Genomic DNA, 21,099 nt, shown 5'->3' with positions numbered 1-21,099 from the left:
ACCCAGATGCTCCTCTCCACACTGCACAGGGGCTGCCTGTGCAGGCAGGGTTATGAGATGTGTTTTGGAGGAGGAGGGCTGTCCACCAGGCTTGGAGCTGGAACCTCAGCTCAGCAAGTGGCTGCGGGGCCAATACTCAGCTTCTTCATGCCCCAGGGGCTCCTCCTCCGCTGTCTCCCCCACTGCTTGCAGTACACTCCAGCAAGATAAACGAGCACTGTCCCCTGGAAACAGTTGGCTGAGCTATTTCTCTTTCCGCCCCCATTTATTAGTTGGTGCAGTTGTCATAAGCCAGGCAGGTCATGACATACAAGATGCATTTTTCAGAAGTCCCAGAGCAAAGCCAAATTTGCCTCTGCAGCTATGCAGAGAAAAATGCAGGGGCAAATCAGGAAAGCTGGGCAGCTGCTGGAGAGGAACTGAGGTCTGTTTGGGCAATTGCCTCCTCACAGGCTCTGCTGACCATCCTAGAACAGGACAGAGGTTCCCTAGATCCCAGACATGTTGCAAGGGGACACCTGTGAGTTGGACAGGGGTGTTCAGATACTCTAGAGTGTTGTGTCAGGATGGAGGCAGAGAGCTTCTTACACACGCTGAAAATAAGTACAACCTAACAAGCTTACATGCAGGTAGCGCTTTTGTGAGAGCCTGATTTTTCTTGTGATCCAGCAAATGCCACTTTGCCCCCTCGTCCACCTTCTATCACCTCCAGCCTCATCTGAAGCTCAGTAATGGCTCTCCTGTTTACCAGAGAGCAGCAACTGTGCACGTGCGGTGTAGCTTAGGGGCAATAAATCCCACACTGTCAGGGCCCATGGGACTCACAGTGCCTGTGGACAGCGTGTGTGCAACAGATCCAGCCAACACCTCACAGCGTTGCTGTGCACATGACTACACAGCACATGTTCATACTCATTCTGATCAGGCTGTGCCCTGTTATGGCTATCAAGCATCCGGGAAACCTCAGAATCTGCCTTTCCAGACAGGACAGGCTTTCAGGCAGAGAAGGTACATGTCAGGAAAACCCAGGCATACAGTAACTGCAGCCATTGCAGAACATCCAGATAAAGCCCTGCCTGTTCCTGCTGAACTGGGCTGCAATGTGAAACTGTCCCTGGAGAGCTTGGAAGGGCTGATGTAAGTGTCGGGGATGTTTGGAGACAGCATGATCAGACCACAGGTTTATCCATCAACCTCATTTCTCCTGTTAAGAGCTTGGTGGAATTGCCAGGAACGAAATATCTGTGCTTGGCTGGAAAAATGGGTTCTTCCATATTTTACCTGCAGCTCAGTTCTCAAACAAACTCTCCACCCATCTGTCTCATTTCCCATGTGTCTGGTTAGGTGTGTATTTTATTACTGCTACAGATAGCACTGTAAACACGCAGAATGCCTCATCAGGGTAGAATAGGATATATACAGCCCCCATCTCATAAAGCTAAGCATATATTAATGAAGAAGATGCTAAATTATTCCCATCCGACCCATTAAGACAGCCTTATAGAAAATATGTGATGTGGTCAGAGAGGGGAGTTAGTGCATGAATCACAAGCTCATTGGCAGCAGGACCAGCCCAGTAAATCAGTTAGTTCTTGGCTGCCATCTGAGCTTGGAGGGGACCTCATAGTCTCTCACCTCTGGGAGTTGTGCGCCTCCTCCCTCTCACGTGCTGAGAGCTCGGGAGAAGAATGAGGAACATGTTGACACTCGGAAACAAATCTGTGATTTCAGAAGACAGCAATCCTGTGGCAGCACAAAACCCCAGGAAATAAAGATAAGAATTCTCTGCACAATCCATATTTTCATAAGAGCTGACCAACATCTTTCCTATGCATGGCTTGTTTCACCTAAGCTGTAGAAAAAAGTGCTTCACACAGAATAGGTCTTTGCAGCATGACTGTCACTGAAGCAACAACTTTATAGATCAAAAATTAAAGGAATTCCCTTGTGCACTTAACAGTGGGAGCACTGGGTTGGACTGTGTTAGGCCCAATGTGATTTGAACAGCAGGATCCCCAGATGGGGATCATTAATAAATTAATCTCTGACTTGTCATTTTAGATGGCCAGCTTTAGGGGTTGGGTAGCAGAGAGAAAGAGTCTCAGGTTGGACAAACAGACATCCTCATGCTACAGTCCCTTGAAATCAATGGTTTAGCTGCAATCCAGGTGAATAAAGAGTAACTTTTAAGGCTGCTGGGATCATTTGGTCTGATTCCAGCATACCAGAAGCCATAAAATCTCCCCTAGTGGGTCCCTGGGGCAGTCCCACATCTCCCAGATGGGGAACCACCACCTCCTTATGGAGACCCCTTCAACCAGGGGACAATTTCCATGAACAAAACCAATCATGACCACATGCTGGGTGGATGTTTCCAGAGACATGACTTTTACAGAGGAAAGATGCTGGCAACACCAGGCTTCAGAGATACTGGGGACCAGTCCCTGTTCAGAGCATCCTGTGAGGCATGTGTCCCTGTGGAAATGAGCAGGCAGGGGCTGATACTACAGAAGAAATTATCTGTCAGTGAGGCACTGCCAGAGGACACCAAGCAGCCTCGCAATTTGTTGTCTTTTCCAATTTTGTCTTTATCCCATTTAGTCAGCCTAGGTGGTTGTTGATTCTATGCCCTGTTTGGGAGAGTCCAAAGAATAGAAAAACCCTCAAACCAAAAGCGCTGCCAAGCAGACAGGTGAGCAGGTGCCTCAGCAGCAGCTGGCGTGAGGCACTGCAAGATAAACCTTGCCCTTCCTACCTTCTGGCCAGCCATGGCTTGGGATACAAGTGTATTTTGCATCTTGGTCTCACCAGCTCTTTCCAGTCTATCGAAGAAAGAGCTAGAAATGGGGTCCATGCTGCCCTGTTAGCTTGCCGTCTCTTTGGGATCAGGTTGGTCTTTGCGCTCTGTGTCTGGATGGTGCCTGGCACAATGGGTCAGGGCCACGACACACCTCATTTATATGCTGCCATCAACTCTTTCCACCGTGGAGCCCTGCTTGGGCTTTTCTCATTTGACACAGGTGACACACTGAGCAGGATGGGGCAGCCCCTTCTGCAGACACTCTGCTTCTTGGTGCTAGCTCCGCATGGAGTGTAATGTCCCTGGCCTTGCTAAGTCATTTCACTGATTAATTTTGGGTGGTTTTGTTCTTCCTGTCAATATTTGTGCTTGCAGCAGTTGGGAGGCAGTAGGGTGGCAGCCCTGGAAGGCTCAGCTCATCTGTTTATCTGCTGGCCGGGATAGATGCAGGATGACATCTGCATACCATTCCGCTGCAGATCACTTCCTCGTCCTGGAAGGTCTCGCTGCCTGCCGCTGCACCAGGGCGGCACAGCCGCGCACTGTCCCTGCCGTGGGGCCATGCACAGTCACCAGCTGGGCAGGCGCTGAGCCCAGGACGAGGCCTGCCGGTTTCACAAAGGGTCAAACCCAGGCAGAGACCTTGAGGGGGCCAGGAAAGGGGAGGTCGTTTCCAGCACTGTCCAAGTGTCACACAAGTGCCACTCCACCGGTACAGTGTTTGGTGTGGAGGAGGCAGCTGGCCCAGGCACTCACCTTGGCTGCTCCCTTTGCATCCCCAAGCTCCAGGTGTCTCCTCTGACTGTCACACGTTGCAGATAGGGCTGTCCAGCTCAACACCACTCCCTCTGGCAAGCTCATGCTGTGTTAAAGAAAGGCAGAAAGCCTCCTTTTCCTCTGGTTGGCCCCTCCTCCCAGTTCTTTTCTTGCCTCTGTTCAGTTGTTCTTCTCATATCTCTTCTTCAGATTTTGAACAGCCATTTATCAACAAGCCAGAGACCCTCCTCATCAGCAAGAAGAACACTTGGGTACCATGCCTCGTGTCCATCCCAGATCTTAACGTCACACTGACCTCGGTGAGAGCTCGGCCAGTGGGAGACTCTGGACCGAGATGTATTGCGTTTGTTCTGCATTTGTAATTGCCTGAGTGGAAGCAGGACAGGCACTGCCAGGAATGGAAAATGCATGGGATACATTTTCCATGGAAAGTACAAGCCACTGGCTTCCTTGTTTTATTTGCTGGTTGAAGCTGTGCTGTCCAGTTCCCTTGGGCAGACCCCACGGGTTTCCTGCCAACCTTGCTTCTCTTCCCTGGAGCTCTATGAAACAAAACAAGACTTTGTTTTAATCCCATTTCCCCACAGCATCCCCTGTTTGCTGTGGTCTCTGTGATCTACAAACCCTCTAGGTGGTCAGCATCCCCACAAGGGAGGAGACTGCAGCCCTGGGGCTGATTACTAAAAACAACTCTGTTATCAGTTTGCTTGTGCCTTTTTTTTTCTTTTTTTTTTTTTTCACAATGTAAATACATCCTTCCAGGATGAGTGTTACTATTGTACAAAGGCCTCCAGGGACATGCTGGGGGCCAGGGGCCTTTCCCCTGCCCGGGAAGGACACTATCCAAGGTCAGCACTCATCCCGGTGGAGCTGATGTTTGGGACATCAGCATCAGTTTCCTTAGCTATCACTAGAAGTTTCCATTCCTGGAAGTCTCTGGCCCACTCTTCAGATGGAGACACTCGTGGTGCAGGATACGGCTGCTCGGGGTATAGGGGAGGCCACGATTCCTAGATGACAAACCCTCGGGTGGAGAGGGCAGGAGGCCAGCACAGCACGATGCTGCATCATTTCTTCCCACAAAAGGAATGTGTTAGCCAGCGTAAAGCCTGGAAGGGGTGGGGTGGGAATGTTGTTCCCCTCTTATTTCAGTTGGCAAAATGTTGATTTTTCCAGCAAAATTCCGTCATCCACCCTGATGGGAAAAGCACTTTCTGGGACAACAAGAAGGGGGTGCAAGTACCCACACACTTGATCAGAGACTTCTTGTTTGTCCAGTGTGAGACTGTCATCGACAAGAAGGTCTTCAAATCTGATTTCTTCATCATCCATATAGCAGGTGAATATTTGGGAAGGTGCAGGGTGGCAGTCTGGATGACTCTGAAGTCCATCAGTGTGGCTCATGGGGCTACTATGGTCCTCTCTGGCTACAGAGTCTGCATGGTGCATATATCTCCTCTGCTGTGTGCCAGAGATACACCGAGCAGCACGAGGTCATATCCAAGTCTCCTCTAACTGCATAGTCTGAGTCAAAGAGTTAATAGATCAGAAATGTCTTTTTGTTGCCTCTTCCGCATCAGGGAGCAAGCTGTATGACATCCAGCTGTATCCCAAGAAAGCCATGGAGCTGCTGGTGGGAGAGAAGCTGGTCTTGAACTGCACAGTGTGGGCCGAGTTCAACTCTGGCGTCCACTTCCAGTGGACTTACCCTGGCAAACAGGTACCAGCAAACAGAGCGGCTCCCCATGCACTGAACTACTTCGCTCTGAGTCTTCCCCTCCTGCCCCTTCATTGTTCCTCTTCACATCATTGGCATGGCTCTGCTTCATGATCCTGACCATGCTATGCCCTGGACATCTTGGTCAGAGTGCTTTCCCATTTTTCTGTCCTGCAGCAGAAAGCAGACAGAGGGAAGACCCCTTTTCCTGTCAGAAAGCACCCTCCCTGCCGAGGTGTTATTGATCTGGGGCTCTCCTCGGCAAACACTGGCTTCACTTCTACCACTGCAAATCCAGAGCAAACAGAATTGGCTTAAAAGGAGCTATTCTAGCCACACAGCCCTGGTTACTAAGAGCCCGCAAGGGCAACCCATCCCTTCCCTGCTGTGTTTTCCCCATGTTGTAGCCCCTGGCTCTTGTGTGAACAGTGACACAGGGGAATCCCCTGAGGGCATCACTCTCTTCACATATTATAGGGCTCCTAGCCTGGTTTTTGGGCTGCAGATCAGAGCAAAACATGTGCTAAACTCTGACCCCAGCCTCAGGTGGTCAGGCAGGCAGGGCTTGTTCCCTTTCCATCCCTGAGAATGGCAGTCAGTGGTGGAGATGGCTGTCCAGGGAGAGGCAAGCACTGGGCAGCAAGAAGCACAGAGATGAGGAGCCAGTCTGCACAGCCCCATCCCACTGATGTCTTTCATCCCCTTCTCTCTGTTGTCTCCCGCAGACACAGCGGGCAGTGATGGAGCCCGAGCGCCGGTCCCTACAGACACACACGGAGCTCTCCAGTATCCTGACCCTCCACAATGTCAGCCAGCAGGACCTGGGCAAGTACACGTGCACTGCCACCAACGGCGCCCAGATGCTGGAGGAGAGCACCGATGTCATCGTGCATGGTACGGTGCCTTCCGCTCCATCGCAGAGCCACAGCCAGAGCTGAGCTGCAAGCAGAGCAATCCCCAGACTGCTTCGGCAGTGTTTGGCTCAAGGCTCAGTGGAGGGGCTCCTGCACCTCCATCCCACTCTGCTTAGTGAGACCCAGCCTTCCTCCAGTCCCTCAGCCCTTCTGCACCCCAGCACCACACTGGGAGCACGATCGCATGCGGCAAGGTGCCAAGATGGCAAGAGAGAGAGATGCAAACACCAATTTGGCCCAAATGCCAGTGGGATGGCAGGACACACAGGTCTCACGGCCCTGTGGCAGAGGCAGCACCCTTGTGGCATGGCTGGCCGCGGAGGCACCCAGCTGCGGGTGCACAAGGCACCATTGGCACTGGGCGGCTGTCTCCTGACAGCAGGAAGCCACGAGGCAGCACAGCCTCTCGACACCCCCAATGGCTCTCAGCGGCACGGCAGAGGCAGCTCTTCAGCTGCCAGAGTTGCAGCTGTGCTGGCCTGCCCAGTCCTGCCTGGCACCCACTCCCTCCCTCCATTTCTGCTCCAGAGAGGGGGCCCTGCTGGGAACAGGGATGTGGAAGAGGGGCTAGGGGTCATATGGGCGGACGAGACAATAGTGGATTTTGGTTATTTTGACTTCATCGTGCAGAGAAGTAGTTATTTTCAACAGCACTGCCACAACACCCCGCCTGTCCTTGGTTCTTGCTGTCAGGCCCTGTGGAGAGCAGCAGAGCTTGGTGACAGCCTGTTCCTTTGTGCTCTCCTCTCCTCCACGCTCACTTTTTTTTTCTTGCAGAAAAGCCCTTCATCAATGTGGAGTGGAGGAAGGGCCCGGTGATAGAAGCCACTGCAGGAGACGAAGCTGTGAAGCTGCCGGTGAAAGTCGTGGCTTACCCCCCACCAGACTTCCAGTGGTAACGCACCTTTCTTAGCCTGAGCCACCTTCTCCTCTCCTCCTTCCCTCAGCCAAGTAGGGAAGCCTAGCCTGGACTCCTTGCTAGGTCCCTCTGGGGCCAAGATTGTCCCACATGTCACTTTTTTCCACCCATGGGGGTCATTTTTCTCACCTGCCCTTGCTCTCAGCTGCACAGCTTGGGACGGGAGGAGTTAAGGTCTGGGGGAGAAGCAGCAAAGGTCCTGGCCTGGCTTGGCAGCTCTGCACTGTCTGGAGGGGCCAAGTGGAGCTCCCACAGGAGCTGCCCCTCTCATCCCCCTGCAGCGCAGATCATGGCTGCCCAGAGGAGCAAGAGAGTGGGCCAGGTTGTGCACCGCATTGTGCTGCACTTCTGCCAGAGCTGGCTGGGAGCTGGGAGCTTTGCACCTGCATACTGCTCAGGGCAGAGCTACGACATCCCCAACCCCACACACATCCATACGAGACAATGCACAGACCCATAACTCTGGGAAAGCCCAGGGGTCTCTCCAGAGAGGTCTCCAGTGCTAGCAAGGGGTGCCCTGACTGCACTCTAGTGGAGACCAGCAAACCCCTGCCCAGCTTGCCAGTGGGACACTTCCTCCCCATGGCTGCATTTTCTCTCTGCCTCCCCGCAGGTACAAGGACGGGAAGCTAATTCCCAAGCAATCTCAATCTTCAATGCAGATCAAGGATGTGTCGGAGCAGCACGCTGGGACGTACACTCTGGTTCTGCGGAACAGGCTGGCGGGGCTGGAGAAGCACATCAGCCTCCAGTTGATCGTCAATGGTAAGGCAGGAGGCCAGGGCTGGGGCTGGGGGGAGAGCGCTAAGCCCATGGCCCCAGCCTTTGGGCTGCTCCAAGACCAAGTCCCCATTGCTGTCCTAAAGCAGTTGGTATCAATATCATCTCCTCCCCCATTGCTGAGGGATGCTCTGGTTACAGCGAGGCTGGTTCCCTGTAGCCTGGGCAATATGGCACAGTTTTCTTCCTGGCTCCATCATTCTGGGCAGGATGCGTCCTTGTTCAGGGGCTATTTCCCAGCTGCAGTTGGAGATGCTGCTGAGGGTGACCCTGACGGATGTGAACTTGAGTGCAGGGCAGCTGCAACACACATGGAGCCTGGAGCTGAAGCAGTTCCTCTGGGTTTGAAGCTCCCAAGGAGTTTTCCCCTGGCAGAAGCTGGTCCCTGTTGTGCAGGAACCAGGTGCCAGCACAAAAAGTGCTGGAAGGGCAACTGCTACTTGGAGATTTGTCTCCAGCAGGCTCTGTAGCCTTGTGCTGGGGGCTGCTAGACAGTGCTTTGAGCCCTGCAGCACCCAGACATCACACTCAGCAGAGGAAGGAGGAATTACATCACTTGAATCTGCCTAAGTATAGCCTGCTCTGTCTTGCAGGCCTGAGCTCCCCAGGAGCTGCCCTGAGAGCCATAGTGCTTTAGTGCCCAGTGTCTCTCTAGATGGGCCTGGGGAGGGCTGTGCCTGGCCTGGGGATGCAGCAGCTGAGCCTGCGGCCACTCACACTGTCACTCTGATCCTTGCAGTTCCTCCACGCATCCATGAGAAGGAAGCCTCTTCCCCGAGCATCTACTCCCGGAGGAGCCCCCAGGCCCTCACCTGCACAGTCTATGGCATCCCAGCGCCGGAGATGATCCAATGGCAGTGGAGGCCATGGATGCCCTGTCGGATGTTCTCCCGACGCAGCCTGTAAGTGCCATTTCTTCCAACACCTGTATCTTACTGGGCCACCAGCATGACATTACGGGCTATTTGGGCACTGTGGCTGCATCCCAGATCCTGTCTCACTTTTGTTCTCTCAGCCATAACATTGCAAGAGGAGGACAGCACCAACTGATAGCTCAGAGCACCATACTCCCACTCACCCTGTAAAGAGGCAGAGTGGAGCCCACCGGAGACACTTGTGCTCCACGTGGGAGTTTTGCCCAGCCTGACTGGCCCCAGACACCAAGCGCTTCCACAGCTTCCCCTGCATCTTTGGTCATCTGCATCTGGCAGAGGATGCCCAGCCACACCTCACAGCACCTGCAATAAAACCACTGACCACTGTGCTAATGGGGAAACTGAGGCAGGTTGCAGGAGCGATTGTCACAGCCCCTTGGTGAGACCCTGAGACAGTAGCTGGGGCTCACCCCATTCCTGCCCTAAGGTCCCTGTGTTTTTTTGGTCTTTCATCTTCTGCTGGGTAATGAAGGAAGCAGAGGGGAGCAGAGCTGCTGTGTGCAGGAAAGAGTTGCTGAATCCGGGGGAAGCACCGGATCTCTGCCAGCTGCTGGGGTGGTTTGCCTGGAGGGTGTTTGTGCAGGCAGTGCCAACAGGTAGGCAGGAAGGGTGCGTGTCCACTGCCTGTGCCCTGGGAAGCTGGGGCAGCACCAGGCAGGGCTGCAGTGGCATTTTTTAGCAGCAACCTCACAGGAAGAAGGAAAAGGGATGCTGGGGAGTTGTAGCCAGAGCAGTCAGGGTGGAGGACATCAGGGTGCCTGGAGGAAGCCAGGTCCCGCAGCCCTGTGCAGGCTGTTGCCGAGCCAGGGACACCAGAAAGCTCTCCATCGCATGCAAGTGCACTGTGGCCCTGTCAGGAAGCAGAGGCCCATGAATTATAAGCACTGTCTCCCAAGGCCACCATATTTCTGCCTAGCATAGCTCCAGAGGATGCAGGAGGCTTCTTTTGAGCTTCCTGTTGTTTACAGAGTTCACTGACGTGCTCGCCCCACTGAGCGCTCTGCCCCGCGCTGCCAGCACGCACCCTTGCCACTGCTTTTGGGTGCTCAGCTCCCCCCTGCTTCCCTGTCACTGTAAGCCCTCTCCCTCTGCATCTCCCACCCTGGATTTTGGGCAGATCCTCCCATCTCCCTGCCCCACCTGCATTTCAGAAGCAGCCTGCAAGTTCCAGCATCCTGGGTCCCTGACAGATTAGGGCTCTTCTACCCCCTTGCCTGCCTTTGCCCCAAAAAGGTGCTACCATGCCCCTGTGAGATACCAGCAGCATCTCTACTTGGGATGTTTCCCTCCTGATTTTTGTTGAATCAGGGGCAGCAGATACACCCTTGGGTAGTGCACCCTCGGATGCTGCACCCTCTGCTCTCCAGGCCAGCACCCAGCCAGACTGTGACATCCCTGACTCACAGTCCCAGCAGGGGTTTAAGGCCTTGTTGCTCAGCAAAGTGGCATCAAGAACTGCCCCGGACACATGTGAATGGATTTCACTCCAGCCTTTCTCCACCCCTAGCAGGGAAGGATGAAACCACAGGCCTGAGAGTGAAGACGCTGCCTGGGACACCAGTATCCATTCCCTGCGTCAATTTTCATATCTATAGATAATGTTTGCCTCACTAGTGATTGCAGAGCACCCTTATAAAGCACATTAAAACTATGTAACCAAGAGACCCAGGAAATTTTGCAGTCAGAGGACAGGGGCATCAGTTCTCAGACACAAAGCTATTTTTGCTGCCTTCTTCCCAGCTGAACCTTTCTCCATCTCTCTCCTCTTTCTCCTGCTCCTCCCTGGCTGCTGGATTAGCAATAGCAGGCACCGGGCAGCAAGGCGGCATCAGCGGGACCGGATGCCTGAATGCAAGGACTGGAAAGATGTGTCCCAGCAGGATGCGGTGAACCCCATCGAGAGCATTGACACCTGGGTGGAGTTCGTGGAGGGGCGGAACAAGGTGAGGCTGTAGCCCCAAGCCTGTCCTGGAGCGGGTAGCTGGAGGCAGGCACCCTCGGAGGGGTCCTTTGTGATCAGCCAGCAAAAGTGGCCTGGAAATAAGCGTGGCAGAGCCAGATTTGGGGAGGGCTTCACACCTCTGCTTCTAAAGTAAATCATCAGTAGCTGTTCTCAGCCCTGGAGCTCCGCAGTACCAGGCAGCCCCAGGGCGAGGGAGAGCTGTCATCTTTGAGAAATTACCCTGCATGCAGAGAGGCTCCTGCTGGGGCTGACTGCGCAGGAGGGTTTACACTGGTTGCTGTTGAATGCAGGGCACCCAGCTAGGGAGGGCATGGGAGACGCTTGCTGTGGGGGCTCCCGTGGCCACTTCCAAGTACTCTTGCATGAGCTATTCTGGGAGAGCCAAACCCTGCAGAGCAGCCTGAGCAGCTGGGAAGGGACAGCAGGAGTCACAGACTGGCCAGGAAATCTCTGGCCTCAGGAACGTGCATGCGTGTGGTGGGACATTTCATGCAGCTGTCCCCATCCTGGTGGGGCAAGGGTGGTATGGAGATGCTGGCGTCCATCCGCTGCATGTTTGTGAGTGAGAGCACGTGTGCCTCACAGAGCCCACTTCTCCATCACAATGTTTCCTCTCTGGAAGGAACATCTCTCCCTCATTGCAGCGTGTGACCTGCAAACACCCGACACTGCTTGCTGCCTGTTTCTTTCTGTCTCTCTGGTAGCTGCAAGTGTCAGGTCTGCACCATGACGGGATTCCTGTTCCTGCTGGTGTCGGGCACCAGCCGCTCGCAGAGGGATGCAGAACAAACAAATGGGCCCCTGTTTCCGAAAGTCACTTCCTGTTTTCCTACACACCTCCAAAGGCACTTCCCGTCCCCTGGCCTGGCCGGGAGTTCATCGCTCTGCTAGAAGGGTGGCAGGAGCAGATGCTGCTCCTCCCAGAGCAGCTAAAAGGAGAGGCAGGGATTGGTGTCCCCTGGGGAGACAAGCAGGAGTGATGGGAGCTCCTGGGTGAGAAGCCCTTTTGTCCTTCTCTAGATGTGACTCTTGTCTTGGTCCCTTTTGATCTTTCCCTTTTTTCCCCATTCTCTTCCTCCTATTCCTGAGCTGTCTTTCTCATTCCATCTATTTGGTTGTAACTGTCCTGGAGGTCCAGCTTAGGTTGTGCAGCCCAGGGACATGCAAGAGCTCTGGGAGAAGACAGTTCTTCCACTTGCAGTGGGATGCTATGTCCTTAAATCTGCTTTCTCTCCCTCTCCTTCTCCTTTCTGCCTGTCTTGTCTTACCATCCTTGTCTGTTTTTTATTCTGTCCGGAAAGGCCAGCCATGCACTGCAGACAGCAGAATGATGCCAAATCCAGAAACACCAACTCAAACATAACAATGCATATTAGAAGGAAAATCCCCAAGAAACAGGAAAGGCAGCACACAGAAGTGCCAGCAACAGGGTCACTTCAGCTATATTGAATAACCCCAAGAAACGGAAACGGCAATGCACAAAAGTACTAGTAATAAGGTCACTTCAGCTGTATTGACTACACTGAATGAATTACTATTTCTTCTGATTAACACAAACTAATACGTTGCCACTTAGAGCGGAAATGTTTCTCAAAGTCTATGGGATGAATAGTAAAGGCAAAGTAGTTTCCCTGTAGGAAGGCAATTTTTTTGCATTTTAAACATTGTCTCATTAGAGGGATTTTTGCATGTGATTATCTTGTCATTTAAACTAGGAGGGTGGAGAAACCTGCTCTTCAAACTGCAGATCTCCTCTAAGGGGAGTGCTTGTAACACTTTTGGCATCTCACATGTGTGCAGTGTGAGCTGGGAGGAGGAGAGCAGCCTTACTCCCCAGCTGCCTTTCCTGGTTTGTTTGGAGGCAGCATCTCCTGGGTCTGTGCTCCCAGGACAGCAGCCTGGCTGTTTGCCCAATCTTGGTCATGTCTTGCTGGAAGGAGTGAGGTGGAGGAAGCTTTTTAGGACCATGTCTATGTACACTTGGAATTTAAAGGGAGAAGATGACAGCTCTTCCTGAACTGGTGAGAGCTGGGATGCTTTCATAGGCTTGATTTCCCCTTATGGATAAAAGGAGTGCTTGCAGGTCTGTAAGTACCTGTAAACTTCACTGAACTCTGTGGGACACTAAACAGTCACTTCATTGTAGAGGGCTCAGAGAATCAAAGCCTTGATGTCCTTTCCCTTTCTCCCCGCTGTTACAAAGCCCGGCAGGAGCTTAGCCATCCCCTCAGCCCTGCATCATGTTCATGCCCCCTTGCTGGGCGCGGGCCTGTCCCTGTGGTGACCCGAGGGGCTTAGCAAGAAATTTGCTCCCACGGAGAGGCATCTATGCTGGCTGCGCTTCGTAAAAAGGAGCAGAGATCAGGAATAAAAACATGTTGCTGTTGCTAGAGCCAGCAGATGAGGCTTGAAATACACAAAGGGCTATTGAATAAGGGACTATTTTTGCATAACCCTTTCCCAGGTACAGCTGCTGCCTGGACCCAGGCTTGCTGTGTGCTTTGCTGTCTGCCAGAGAGCAGCACCGATCCTACTTCTCTTCCCTCTTGCTCTTCCTAACTCCTCATGCTCTCTTCCCCCATCAGACAGTCAGCAAACTGGCCATCCAGGAGGCCAACGTCTCAGTCATGTACAAGTGTATCGCCTCTAATAAAGTGGGTCGAGACGAGCGGCTGATCTACTTCTACGTGACCAGTGAGTACTGCGGACATGCCCTCCACCTGCATCAGCCAAGCTCTCTGCTTGAAATAGGCAGGTCCCTAGACCTGCCGGGTCCTGTCATTCACAGCACCTTGAAACAGTGACTGGAAAGCCAGCGGGAAAGCAGGGCTACCCCAGAGCTCTGCTGAGTGGCAAAAGCCTGGAGCCCTGGCAGCAGATAGCGCAGGCAGAGTTTGGCAGGCAGATCTGGGGATGAGCTGGCGCTGGCTGTGCCTAGATCCTGGAGCAGCCCTGGCAGGTCCTGGGGCTGGGGAGGTCCTGCTGGCTCAGGCCCAGGCAGCTCCCTGGGCTGGGGATGTGCCTGGTCCAAGAGCATCCTCTAGTGGCACTGCCCGAGCCGCTCCCAGGCAGGGTCCTGCTGGCCCAAGCCCCCCGGCATGGTCCCCACGGGATTTTGGTGCTGGGAGGAAGCTGAGAGCCCCGCAGTGTGGGCTGGAGTCGTGGCTCATATGGGGCTTCATAAGTTTCTTGCCAGCGGTACTCCGTGCTGGCAGGAGTGTGTCCCTGCCTGCTGGGGACAGGGAGCCTGGCAAGGGCACAGCACAGGCTTATCTTCATGCCTCTCTGGACAGATCCCAGAAGCCTGGGCTCATGGGTAGTACCTGTGCTGTCAGAGCCACCAGCTTTTGTGGAGGCAGATGAACCTCTGCAATCGCTGCTCCAGTAACGCTCTGCATGTGCAGTTGTCCAGCCTGGCTGTGTAACTGCTTGCACTTGTAAAAGCAGGCATGTGTGCAATCCAGAATGCTGCAGCTGAGCTGAGAGCAGTAACAGCCTAATTCAGGCCTCCTAGACTTGTTTCACCTGTGACCCCATCTTAATTTGACCCTGGGACTTCAGCATATCCCGTAGCACTCGCTGGGCTTAAGCTGTTGGTTGCTAGCAGTTTGCATGTCACAGTTCTGCTCTAGATTGGCTGAGGACAGTGGCGTCTCAGAGAGCTGAGCCCATGGAGACAATTTCATTGTGTCTGGCAGCTCAGCCATGAAAACTCATTCACATGTTCATTTCCTTCCTGAAAGCCATTCCAGATGGGTTCGAGATTGAGTCCCAGCCCTCAGAAGAGCCCATAGAGGGGCAGGACCTACAGCTGAGCTGCAATGCAGATAACTACACTTATGAGAACCTGCAGTGGTATCGGCTGAACCTCTCCAAGCTCCACGATGAGGAGGGCAACCCTCTGGTGCTGGACTGCAAGAACGTCCACCACTATGCCACCAAGATGCAGGGGGAGCTGCGCTTCCAGCCTGATTCCAACGATGCGACCTTGCTGCTCACCATCCCCAACATCTCCCTGGGCGAGGAGGGAGACTACGTGTGTGAGGTGCAGAACAGGAAGACCCGGGAGAAGCACTGCCACAAGAAATACATCTCTGTGCAGGGTGAGGGTCCACAGGGCAGGCGGGAGTGACAGAGGAGAGCTGGTGCTCTTGCTGCCATCAGCTTCCCATTCCAACCCCAGGGGAAGCCACGCAAGCAAGCTAAACTCAAGGTGGCAAAGGCAGGGCACCTGGGTTCTCAACACACCCTTCAGCAGGGGTCAGAGACCCAAAGCCCCCCAGGAACACAGATATTCTTTTGATCAATCAGTTTCCCGTTTTCCCCTCCTCCTCTTTGTGCTGCTCCTCCAGCCCTTGAGATCCCCCGCCTCAAGCAGAACCTGACAGACATTTGGGTGAACATCAGCGACTCCATAGAGATGCGCTGTAAGGTGGACGGCAACCACGTTCCTGAAATCAGCTGGTACAAAGACGAGAAACTGGTGGAAGAAGTGTCAGGTACAGTGGGCTGGGGGTGAATCAGAGGTAGGGCATCATGTCCGGCAGCTGGAGAGCTGAACACTGCTGAGTTCTGGGAGTTGCTGTGCCCAGGTAAAGGCACCCATTCTCTGAATTGGCTGAGCTCTGGTTTTAATCATGTTCTATCCCAGTTTGATGCAGTCTTACTGGCCAAGTCTATGCCCTAGGCCCTGGCTCAGCACTGTCTGTGCATGTGCGTATTCAGCTGGAGAGCAGAGAGATATAAATCATTCATCTTCTTACTCTCAGCCCAATGCCTGGCATCTTTGCTCAGGCAGGGACCAGCCCAGACCCCATGGAAGGAACATGGAAAGGATCCAGGCACATTGCAGAGGGAAAGGAACAGGTCCTGGAGCTGAAGCAGAGCTTGACACACCAGCTGGACTGCTTAGGCACCATTCCCATCTAGCATTGTCTGCAGGGCTTTCGTCCCCTCCATACACTGCCTGGGGAAGGCCCCTCCAGGGTATTTCTGGGGCCATCACACCCCAGAAGAGAGCCTCGACCAGCTGGTGCAATTTCATTCTGCCATCTAAAATGAACCAGCCAAAAAATAGGAGCCTTATTTCAAGCCTGAATGAGTCCAGTATACTAATCCCCCCTTCCTGTGAGTGACCACCACAACCCTCTGTGCTTTACAGGGATTGACCTGGCAGACTTCAACCAGAGGCTGAGCATTCAGAGGGTGAGGGAGGAGGATGCTGGGCTCTACCTGTGCAGCGTCTGCAATGCTAAGGGCTGTGTGAACTCCTCGGCCAGCGTTTCTGTGGAAGGTACCAGCAGCCACGACACCCCTGGGGATGAAGGGGTGGAGTAGGAGTGTGGCCAAGGTCCCATGCCTCTTCCCTGTGACACCAGGCAGCAGGAGGCAGTGAAAGCCCCTAGGCCTTCCTGGTGGCATGGTGCTCTCACAGGAGGATCTGTAGTCCAGAGCATGTTTAGCTCAGGCAAACACACCTCCCCTGTCTCCCCACATCCTGAAGCAGGCCACAAGAGATGGCTGAGCTGGGGCACGGAATGGGAATCTCTGAAGCTACGGTTTCCCTCCTGCCCCACAGGCTCTGATGACAGGACCAATGTGGAGATTGTCATCCTGATTGGGACTGGGGTTATCGCTGTTTTCTTCTGGATCCTCCTTATCCTCATCTTCTGTAACATCAAAAGGGTAAGTGACTGTCTCTGTCCCAGGGAAGGGGAGGTGGCGTAGCGGAGCTTGGGGCAACACCATTGCTGTGATGTGGGGCTGTATGACAGCGTCTGCTAAAAGGAGGTCATTGAGTGATGTTTCAAGCGCTCTCACTACCAAGGACAGGGTGCATAAGGGCTGTGGTAAAGGAGGTGACAGGGAATGGCCTTTGCCAGGGGGAAGCAGGTCCCCTCTGGGAGTCAGCACCCAGTGTAGGGAGGGCATCTCCTCACCCTTTCTATTGACTGATTCGTGCAGCCTGCCCACGCTGACATCAAGACAGGCTACCTCTCCATCATCATGGACCCTGGCGAGGTGCCCTTGGAGGACCAGTGCGAGTACCTGCCCTATGATTCCAGCAAGTGGGAGTTCCCACGAGACCGCCTGCGCCTAGGTGAGCCAGGCTCCCTCCCTGCCACTGTACGCTGCAGCCAGGGCTTCCCACCAGCCCTTCAAACTCACCCTCCAGGTTTCCTACACACTTCTATGTATTTAATGCCTTTGCTCTGCCTCAGGATTCCCATCTTCTTCCCCAAACTATCCCTAAAGCCCAGCTGTGCCTGGGAAATCTCTTTGGGTCTGACTATGGACATGCCTGAGCCAACTGTAAGCCCAGACTCTCCCAGTGTACCCACATAGGCATCACTGAGACTGGAAGATCTCTGGGCATGCTTTAAAGCACATCCCCATATTCTCCAAGCAGCAAACTGGACAGAACAGCCCAGTCCACAGCAGGTACCCCAAGTTCAGGAGCAAGACTGCATCCATTATCCTCCTCATGCTGAGACACCCACCTGCAGTCTCTTCCCTCTGTCTCTGAGAGTTAAAAGGGCTGCAGACTACCTTTGAGGCACAGAGCAGTGACATTACCCCTGGCCGAGGTGTCACATTTACCTTTCCCACATGCCTTGCTCAAGGGCAACAAACAGCTCCTCACTTCTGCAGGGCCATTTCCTTCCTCTGCTTTGTCCATGCCACCTCTGTCTCAGTTCCTCCCACCATCCTTTCTCTTATTCTCACCGACAGAGCAAGCAGCCACCTGGGAAGGGCACATGTTCCACTCCTTCCTTTTCCTTTATGATGTTTTTTCTTTCTTCTTCCCATGGTTTCCTGTTGGGTTTTTTGTTTTTTTCATTCCATTCTGCCTGTGCTGCACCTGCCTTCCTTCACACTGCCTCTCTCCTTGCCCATAGGTAAAGTTCTGGGTCATGGTGCCTTTGGGAAGGTGGTGGAAGCATCAGCGTTTGGAATCAATAAAAGTAACAGCTGTGAGACCGTAGCAGTCAAAATGCTGAAAGGTATGTGGACAGTGAGGCAGACTATGCAGTCTGTGTGGACAACAAAGAATGAGGCATCTGCCAGGGAATGTCCACCCTGTAAATGCCTGTCTTTTGCATAAGGCATTTGTTAAGGCCCTGGAAAATGTTTTCTCTCCCACAAGCACTCCTGGTTGCTTCTGCTTGAGCCAGCCCTGAACTAGGGGAGAGGAGCTGGAGCCAGCCTTTTAATTTATGGCTTCTTGGCCTCAGCACAGTTGATCCTCTTGGCCTCCCCTCGTGGATGCTTTAGCCCATTCAGCTGCACTGGGAGGCAAGTGGCAGAGCAGACAGCAGAAACTTGGGGAACTCAGCTTTCAAGGAAATTCAGCTGTCTGCAAATGCAAAGAATGAAAACTGTCTCAAAGGATGAACAAGAATCCAGAGCCCCTCTTTGGCAGGTCACTCAAGGAAATGTTGCTCCCAATTGCCTTCTTCCAAATGTGCCTGGATTTTGTGTTTATGGGCCAGGTCCAGAGCTGGGTAAGGAAGCAGCTTGCAGCTCTTACCCAGCTCTGAGGGCTAGATTGGCTTTGCACCCAAAGCCTGGTCAATCCAGAGTGAGATTTTAAGCTTTTATAGCCACTCTTTCAAACAGGCATCCAGAACATTATTCTGTAATTTGGCACCCAACAAAATACTGAGGCAGTCTCCGGCCAGCAGTAGCCTGTATGTGGAAACTGAGTCATGGCTCATCTCAGCGGCACTTAATCACTGCAAGCATACAGATGATCTGCACAGCAATTGCAGAGAGAAGCCTGGCCGTGCAAGGTTGTTTTACAGTCCTTTGAGGCGTGGCTCTCACCTCACCCATCAGCTGCAGTTCAAGAGGATGCTTCTGTCTCTCAGACTAAATTTACAAACTCCCAAGTAAGGCAAAATGCATATGGGGAAGCAGAGAAGTCTGAAAAAGGCACACAAAACCAGAGAACAAACGCTGAGGGTAAAACAGAGGATCAAGAGTTGGTGCGAATTAGGCACTCAGAGAAAATGCAGTACAGAGAGCTGGCAGGGGCACAACACTGTGTTTGCTATTGGAGAGGAATCATAAAAAGATATTCTGGGTTTGAGCTGAGACAGCTTCTATCTTCAGTCATGATCAAAAGACTCAAATGCCTTTTGTTTCTAATTTTCCTTCAAACTGTTTTATGGCTTTTTATCTCTGTTTGGAGGCCAAAAGGGCAGAGATTCAAATGTGTATGTAAGCCTCAAGTGATCTTTTTCCCTGCACAACTATCACAAGGAAAAATGTGCTGGGCACAGGTTGTCTTGTCCTTTGCTCTGGGTTCCTGCGCCTGCAGGGAGCACCCTATGTGTTACAGCAGGGATCCTGGGAGCTCCAGACAAGGCTCTGACATTTCATATGGAAACATGCAGTAACAAAATGTACTAAGACTTTGGGGTTGCAGTCTCCTCAGCAAGACTCACATTAACACTCTGCTAAGAGAAGGGTGGTGAGAATGAGTGACAAGCTATGAGGAGGCATCATGACAGGTCTGTGTGTTTCCAGAGGGAGCTACTGCAAGCGAGCACAAGGCACTGATGTCAGAGCTGAAGATCCTCATTCACATCGGGAATCACCTCAACGTGGTGAATTTGCTGGGTGCCTGTACCAAACCCAATGGTAAATATCCCAGGGCAGCAGGCTGTGCCTGCTCCCAGAGATCAGTGCTCATCCCCTGTGTCCTTTCTGCTGGCCGCATGTGTGACCACAGGGACTGTGGGGATGTTATCGGTGTGTCTGTGTGCACTTAGGGCAGGTGCCACAGCTCAGCGGGGCTGCATGTAACATGAGCTGGGGCAAATTCTGACCATCCCAAGCCCTTACCTCTTCCCCTGGCCTTTGGTGTCTCCTCACCAGGTCCTCTCATGGTTATTGTTGAGTTCTGCAAGTATGGAAACCTCTCCAACTATCTGCGGACCAAGCGGGAAGGATTCAGTCCTTACAGGGTAAGTAGCTTCCTTTGCCCCTAGGAACCTGTCTCATGTCTAGGGAAAGAAGACGTGTAGCCTGAAACATGATCTGACAGTGGGACAAAGACACCCTCTGTCTAGCAACAGATCAACTTTACATGGTGATCTTGGTTCATGTGCACGTTGGGGAAGTAATTTCTTTTTGCCATGGAAGATAGGTGCTTCCAGGCCAGAATTACAGTCTGAGAACAGGAAAAGACTGTGCAGCTTGTGGGTGCAGGGGTTACAGTGTGTGTTGCCTGCTGAGGTTTTTGTTTTGGTCTCCTTGCCAGGAGAAGTCTCCCAGGCTGCGTATTCAGGTCCAGTCCATTGTGGAGGCAGTGAGAGCAGACAGGAGGAGTCGTTCTGGGACCAGCGACAGCGCTATCTTCAACCGCTTTCTGATGCACAAGAGCCAGACAGCGCAGCCGATCCAGGAAGGTAATACTCCAGCCTTGGAAGCAGCTCCTCACTTGGCCCACCAAAGAAATGCCAGACTTGGCTAGCTTGGGGAATGGGTAGGGCATGACAGTGGGGAGCTGGGACCCAGCCTTGGAGCTGATCACTCCACTGTTGCATGTCAATTCCCTGAACAGGGCTATTACAGTCATCTGTTGTCTCTTGTAATAGGCTCTCAAAACCTAGGAGGGAGGTTAAATACCTTTGGATTTTTTTAGCCTAAAGAAAGGACAATCGAGGGAGATCTTAGTGGGTCCTCCCTAGGACAGGAATGATGAGCTGACTTTCAAAGTCCCTCCAGCCCTGTTCCCCACAACTCTAACTGATGTGTGCTAGAGGCTAGACTCATTCTCCTCATACTTGAGCGGGTTCCTGCCATGTGCTTTCTGCCACCTAAGCAGAAAATCCTAGAGGGGAGCTGGTTACTCCAGTCAGCACTGAGGACTAGCTGTATCCCACCAAGGGGCTGGTTGTATCCCACAGTCCTGGAAAGAGGCAAGGATGACAAAAGACCGCTCACTGTCTAATCATTTTCTTGTACTCCTGGACAGTGGATGACTTGTGGCAAAGTCCCTTGACAATGGAAGACCTGATCTGCTACAGCTTCCAAGTGGCACGTGGCATGGAGTTCCTGGCATCCCGAAAGGTGAGTTTGCTCTTTCCTTCGCTCCCCTCTTCTTATGTGCATGCCTGACCAGAGAAGGCCTGCCTACTTTACAGGTGACACAGAGAGAGATTCAGTGATCTGCCTCACTTCTCAGGAAGTCTGAGGTAGCCCTCTGTACACAAAGATGGGAAAATAGTCCTCTTGCATTTCAAACTCTCCTTAACCATCTCCTTTTGAAATTTTTATCTTTAGC

The 21,099-nt window shown here is 52.9% G+C and overlaps 1 protein-coding gene across 1 annotated transcript in view; it reads left to right on the top strand.

Moving 5' to 3' along the window:
• Window positions 1–21,099, top strand: part of FLT4 (fms related receptor tyrosine kinase 4) — a 59,950-nt gene that overhangs the window by 28,861 nt on the left and 9,990 nt on the right. Inside the window, exons 4-22 of the mRNA XM_075056551.1 lie at window positions 3,767–3,876; window positions 4,754–4,916; window positions 5,158–5,297; window positions 6,020–6,188; window positions 6,986–7,103; window positions 7,741–7,892; window positions 8,647–8,809; window positions 10,641–10,785; window positions 13,391–13,499; window positions 14,549–14,908; window positions 15,158–15,304; window positions 15,967–16,098; window positions 16,384–16,490; window positions 16,770–16,905; window positions 17,705–17,809; window positions 19,338–19,451; window positions 19,689–19,777; window positions 20,074–20,221; window positions 20,791–20,885. Of these exons, the coding sequence (XP_074912652.1) occupies window positions 3,767–3,876; window positions 4,754–4,916; window positions 5,158–5,297; window positions 6,020–6,188; window positions 6,986–7,103; window positions 7,741–7,892; window positions 8,647–8,809; window positions 10,641–10,785; window positions 13,391–13,499; window positions 14,549–14,908; window positions 15,158–15,304; window positions 15,967–16,098; window positions 16,384–16,490; window positions 16,770–16,905; window positions 17,705–17,809; window positions 19,338–19,451; window positions 19,689–19,777; window positions 20,074–20,221; window positions 20,791–20,885 (2,702 nt within the window). The remainder of the gene's footprint in view (window positions 1–3,766; window positions 3,877–4,753; window positions 4,917–5,157; window positions 5,298–6,019; window positions 6,189–6,985; window positions 7,104–7,740; window positions 7,893–8,646; window positions 8,810–10,640; window positions 10,786–13,390; window positions 13,500–14,548; window positions 14,909–15,157; window positions 15,305–15,966; window positions 16,099–16,383; window positions 16,491–16,769; window positions 16,906–17,704; window positions 17,810–19,337; window positions 19,452–19,688; window positions 19,778–20,073; window positions 20,222–20,790; window positions 20,886–21,099) is intronic.

The sequence above is a fragment of the Buteo buteo genome, chromosome 24 (assembly GCF_964188355.1).
Source record: "Buteo buteo chromosome 24, bButBut1.hap1.1, whole genome shotgun sequence".
Taxonomy (NCBI): Eukaryota; Metazoa; Chordata; class Aves; order Accipitriformes; family Accipitridae; genus Buteo; species Buteo buteo.
The sequence above is the reverse complement of the archived record's forward strand: the minus strand, read 5'-3'. Positions and strand labels throughout refer to the sequence as shown.